At 33.1% G+C, this 6,138-nt stretch overlaps 1 protein-coding gene across 1 annotated transcript in view; it reads right to left on the bottom strand.

Moving 5' to 3' along the window:
* Window positions 1-3,132: 3,132 nt before the first annotated feature.
* Window positions 3,133-6,138, bottom strand: part of Syt4 (Synaptotagmin 4) — a 4,987-nt gene continuing 1,981 nt past the window's right edge. Inside the window, exons 2-6 of the mRNA XM_018521258.1 lie at window positions 5,117-5,431; window positions 4,649-5,019; window positions 4,285-4,443; window positions 3,836-4,153; window positions 3,133-3,499 (exon numbers count right to left, since the gene is read on the bottom strand). Coding sequence (XP_018376760.1) covers window positions 3,380-3,499; window positions 3,836-4,153; window positions 4,285-4,443; window positions 4,649-5,019; window positions 5,117-5,431 — 1,283 coding nt within the window. The 3' untranslated portion in view covers window positions 3,133-3,379. The remainder of the gene's footprint in view (window positions 3,500-3,835; window positions 4,154-4,284; window positions 4,444-4,648; window positions 5,020-5,116; window positions 5,432-6,138) is intronic.

Genomic DNA, 6,138 nt, shown 5'->3' on the forward strand with positions numbered 1-6,138 from the left:
GAAGCCTCAAGAATGTTATGTTTTATTCCATCTTGTTCTAAGTTTTTATATGCGTGAACATAAAGATTATCATGAAAGAAGTAAATAAATTGTAAAACTGAGAGATTGCCTCATGTAATATATAGATACCGTAATTTCATACAACTATGGTCCTACGCCACAACTATGGTCCAAACACCCGCGCGCACGACAATCTCTATACGTAGATATAATTGTAGAAATATTAATTAAATTTAAAAACACTAAATTACCTGTCATGTAGACCAGCGAGAACATAGAATAGCTGTGATAACCGATGGTCGAGAAAATTGGCAACTAACCTCGTTATCTGCAAACTTTCTAGCTAGACCATCGGTTATCACGACAAGCTATTCTGTGTTCTCACTGGTCTACATGACAGGTAATTTAGTGTTTTTACATTTAATTAATATTTCTACAATTATATCTACGTATTATATCTACGTATTGGGATTGTCGTGCGCGCGGGTGTTTGGACCATAGTTGTGTGAAATTATGGTACTATTAAAAAAATATATGTACATAAAATTTTTTAATTATCATATATTTATAAAAAGAAGCAAAAAATCAGAACTATACAATAATTATAACGTGATAATGATAAAACAATCACATTAATAATTACATTAGAACGTATGTTATGCCTATATTTACATTCAAATTAAATGTTCTTTAGATTGGGCAAATTTCACACTGTGAAATAATGAATTATAGTGAGAAAATAAGCATTCGTGTTAATTATGCGTTGTTGATTATTGACTTTCATGTTTGCAAACGAATATCATGCTGTGTCTTGTAATTTACGAGCATCTATTTGGAGATTATACAAAGAGATAGTCTCAATGTAAGCATGTGTGCGCATGTACATACAATATTGAGCTTATCTCTTTATATCTACGAGTTGGACGTTAATCGGTCGTATCCAGTCTTAGCACTAGCAAAATAATTAGCATAATAATTAAAATGCTGACGGTAGAATGAAAAATCATTTTTAATGTTACAATATGCAATTAAACTATCGAATTGAGAGAAGCAGAAAGTATTCCCCAACAATTCTACTTTTGTTACATACAAAGGATCGTCATAAAAGCGATAAGATTGATCCTTTAAAGCATCACATGTTAATATCGAATATGAAAAGCGCAGAATTAAAAGTTTTTTAACTTTTCAATTTTACCAATTTCATATATGATAAAATTACAATCAAATATTCATATTCTTAACAACTTGATTCAATTAACAATACACGTATGGAATGGAAATACCGTTGTACAAGTAATCAAGACAATTTTTTCATTTTGTAATTTTATTTTTGAAATAAAAGCGATCAGAAATTAAGGAAAAACACTAATTGTAAGAATAAAAAATATCTCGAACCACACAATTTCGCATTTGCAATATAAACAAAAAATTCGAATTAGAACTACAGTAGTTTGAATGTTTGATATTGTCATAGTGCATTAAAAAAATCAATCTCATTACTTTCATAGATAATAAATTTTCCCTTATATATACCGATTACATATAAGGGTCAAATAAATTCGCCAGTTCACGTTTTCATCAGTTACATATGTACAATCGTTATGCAGATCGAGACTATTCGTAGTTCCAGCTACTCTTAAAAGCAACAATATAGTTTTTCATTTATTAGCGCTCAATCGCGAGAATAAAAAGGCGATTGTGAATAAAACAATTTGAAACTGCTTTCGGCTCGCCGATACGTATATTTATACCGCAATTCCGGATTCATTCGAGATTCCATAATTTTCTAAATCTTGTTGCGATAATACGCACAGTCACTCGTTTATCCGTATTTGCTTCATGGAGACTAGAAAGACGAAAGATGAACGGAACGATTCGAAATTGAAATATATATTTACTAGGTCTTACTGCGATTAGTATATTACATACGATGTGAAAGAAATCTATGATCGGATAGCCGTGTTTAGCGCTAGACAGATTCAGAAGGTATGAGCATTAAATCTTCACTGAATCTCTCGGAAATAATGACGCACATTGCATACTCGCTCGTAATTCGTATTAAGATTAACAAGACAAATTTGTCAGTTTATTGTAATTCTAACATTTCATCGCAAAACTAGTGACGTAACTGCTATTAAATACGGATACAAGATTAGACTTCGAAGAGAAATACAAAACAAGATTTTAATAAAATAATTATAATTCCTTTTACTGATTTCACAGATATCTGCATAGATTAATAAAATTCAGAGAAATTTATTTTAATTTTTTTTATACTTTGCAAATATGAAAACAAATTTTTGTTATTATTATTTTCTTTGAAGAGCCGAGAATTTACAATACGTCATTGTAAAAATGTATATCTGTGACACATGATAGGTACATGCGCCCTACGATCGAGCAAATATGATGAACCATATAAATAAAATGCAGCAAATTCTTTCATTTTCTATTTTTTCTCTATTTTTCTCCCTCTTTCTCTTTTTGAACTAAATAAATTAGCAAATTCGGTTATTTATTTAAGTACATAAAATTTATCAAAGTATATATATATATATATACATATATATATATATATAATATGCATTCAGTAGAGACAATACACTAGGCTATTACCAAGCAGCAATCGAATGTGATGCAGCAAATTAACTTTAAAAAAATTATTTGTTGAACTGTTTAGTGAACCGATTATGATATTTTATACATATGTTTTTTTATATCACTTTGTGTAAAACCGCTTCCAACGCATTAGCGTACTAACACATTCCTCCCAATTCGCTCTAGGGGATAACAAAAATTTGCTTCATTTTCATCTACATGACGCAGTATTTAGTAATTGATAGGTCGCTTTGCACCGACAGTCCTTTTTCATAATCTCGTTACCAACTGGTCAGGAATCTTAATGTCTATGTTTATATCTTGTAAAGCATCCTGCAAGCTGTCATCCCGTAATCGCGTGTCATTATATTTTGTGACAATCTGTGTAATCATCCATTAACAATTATCTATTTAAAAAAAAATGTTATTATAAATGAATAAATTATAGAGAATTATATATATAAACTGACAAGCTTGAATAGAGCAACATGATTAAAATTTCATTTATTTTAAGATTAAAAAGATATCACGCGAATTCCTAGTGAGTCATAAATAAGGAATGTGCGAACGCGTTTATAAATTTAAGATGTTTCTTGTGATGACAGCAATCACGGGTGGAACCGTTCGTTTCAAGCCTAATATATATTGATTATTAGGTTTACAAAACGCCCTACTTCATAGAGCTTCAAGGATCGAATCGGTTTCACAATAGAGGAGGATATGGGCATTCAAAGAAATCGGAGAGGGGAACTCGGGCTGATACATAGGGCCTTGAGATTGATTACTCTCGCAGTTTATGCCAATCGGCTATTTGTCGTCGCGGTGAGCTGCATACCTCTTTCCAATGGTTTACAGCGGAGCCTTGACATTTTGGTCCACCAAACTCTAGCCGGCCGATTACCTAAATTATTACATTTTATTACGATTCGTTTATCGTGATTGTGCACAATTTTTTTACTTAAAATTGCAATTCAATAAATTCAAAGAAATGAGACATATATATGATATATAAAAGATTATTACACACAACGTGTATGTGTGTGTGTGTGTGTGTGTGTGTGTGCGCGCGCGCGCGCGTGTAATCTACTGCGGAAAATATATCTATTAATTTTGGGATATTCTGCAAAAATATCTTATATAATAGAGAATTTAATAGAGAAAGTTGTTTTGTGTAAAATATACATTGATCCGCTCGATAATAGAGTAAAGTTTTGGATGATCAAAGTATAAAATTTACCTCGTTTTTCGTTACTCTATCCCAGTCCAGTAACATGAACTCAAGGCTGACATTGTTGAGCCCATCTGCACCGTTCGGTATATCGAAAACGAAGGACTCGTTAAATACCGGACTGAGCGTACGTTTCTTTACGTGTGTTTTCTTCTTCGCAATACGTTGTTGGTTGTACAGAAGATAAATTTTCACATACGGATCAGCGAGCCCAGTGACATCCATCTTGGGTAGATTTCGTGCTTTTAATACTACCACCGTCAGCCGGCTGGTAACAGGTTGCCAACAAAGAGAGACCAACAACTCTCCTCTCCCTTGCGACTGTATCTAAAAAGAAATAAGAGAATATAAAAAATATTATTTATACTCTCAGGATAAACTGTATTTATTTGTAAGTTATTTATATATAATTTATCTATAAGATGCTCTTCTACAGATTTTTCATCAACAGTATTTACTTTTAAACTCCTGGGATATATTTTTCGACAGAGAGATATTTCCTGATTGTCCGCATCCTCTAAACCGGGCACTGATGATAAAGCACATGTCAGTTCTCCAATGATATCATCACGTGAATATCGGTCAAAACTCAGTACGATGAAGTGTAAGCTAATTTTCTGGAATTATAATTTTAAAATAAGTCATATATAGAATATGTCCATATCTATATATAACATTTTTTTCTCGGGATCCTACTTTTATTTCTTTATATAATCAATTATTACACAATTCTTCTCTTAAAGAAAGATTCATTATGATAATTTTAATTGGGAATTTAATTTTAGTAGAAATTATTTCAACAATTGGATTTCAATCATTTACCTGTAGCTGACTCTGCGATATGCCAAAGAATGTGAAATCTTCGTCATACACTGGGTCTCTGGTATTTCTAAGGACTCTAGTTTTCACATGATGCTGTTTGTCAGGCAACAATTGCAGTTTCACGTAAGGATCACTGGTAGCATTCTGCTGACCTCTGGCTGGCAACCCTTTGCATTTCACCACGGTGACTGCGAGAGCATTCTGTTCGCTTCGATATCTCAGTTTAAAGACAAGCTGACCCAAATTATCCTTGTCGTTCTCAGCTGTTTGGCACTTTTCACGTTCGACCTTCTCATTATTCTCTAACTCAGCCTTATCGCGCTCATTCTCTATACTCACAGCGACCTCGACAGGCGTTTGTACCGGAGTTCCTACAAAGTATTAAATGTAAATATTAAAAATAGTTGTTTCTCTCAAAAAAAGATGGATTTTTTATGACACTTATTATTATGGATTACGTTACATTACCTGCGCTTTGTGGTGTTCTGGGTTGAGACGCTGGATTTGAAGACTGTGACCCTGTCGGGCTGGGAGTTTGTCCACCGGAACCAGGCGGACTTTTGGCAGGTCCTGTCGGCGATGGGCTCTTCTTTAAATAATGACTCGTACTGCCAGGGCTTTTAACCGCCGTCGGCTTCCGATGTGGAGGTCTGAACGCCAGGGACTTGTCCGAGCTTAACTTTGTGTGTTCGCGACGTCGTCGACAGAGCCACCAGGTCATAGCGACAGCACATAATAAGAAAGCGGCACCAATGCATAACGTCACCAACGTCGCCGTCGAGACTGAAATCATATATGTAGTGATCGACTAGTTGGACTGGAAAATAAATTTAATTATATTGCTCATTTGCTACGACACAATTCAAAAATTGTCATTTTTTAATTGTTTGCAAAAGAGAAGGAAAATATTTTAAAAGAACATTCCGGGAAAAAATTGTTTCCGGGGAAAAATGTTTCATACATATAATTATATAAAAAATTGATATATTTTATATACAAAATTATATATAATAATTTTTTAATTTTATAATTTTAATTAAACAAAATTTTAATTTTATCAGAATTAAAAACAAAATTCTCAACTTATAATTTGATTAATCAGTGGGCCACTGTGTTGTTTCTGCCGTTAGATAATTTATTATTTTAAATAGTTTGCGCAGACGTATTACGTATTGGTAGCTTATTACTACACTGTACACATGTTTGACTTTGTGTTCGTTATTCGACTACGGTCCGCTGACACGTATAGAGGTATAATACACTGACGAAATTGACACCTCGATGTAATGTGCGATATGGATGTAACGTGTGATATCGATTTAATTTAAGTTCTTCATGTTCGAGCAGGTGAGTTTCTTATTCATCTTCGAATTCATATAATTATAGATCTAATAATGGCAATGTTTTAATCATTTAGAAATTCCTTCTATTCAATTGCCACAAGACCCGTTAATCTTGTAGACAAAAGAACTGAATACAGGGATGGATTT

The sequence above is a fragment of the Trachymyrmex cornetzi genome, unplaced genomic scaffold, assembly GCF_001594075.2.
Source record: "Trachymyrmex cornetzi isolate Tcor2-1 unplaced genomic scaffold, Tcor1.1 scaffold979, whole genome shotgun sequence".
Lineage (NCBI taxonomy): Eukaryota > Metazoa > Arthropoda > Insecta > Hymenoptera > Formicidae > Trachymyrmex > Trachymyrmex cornetzi.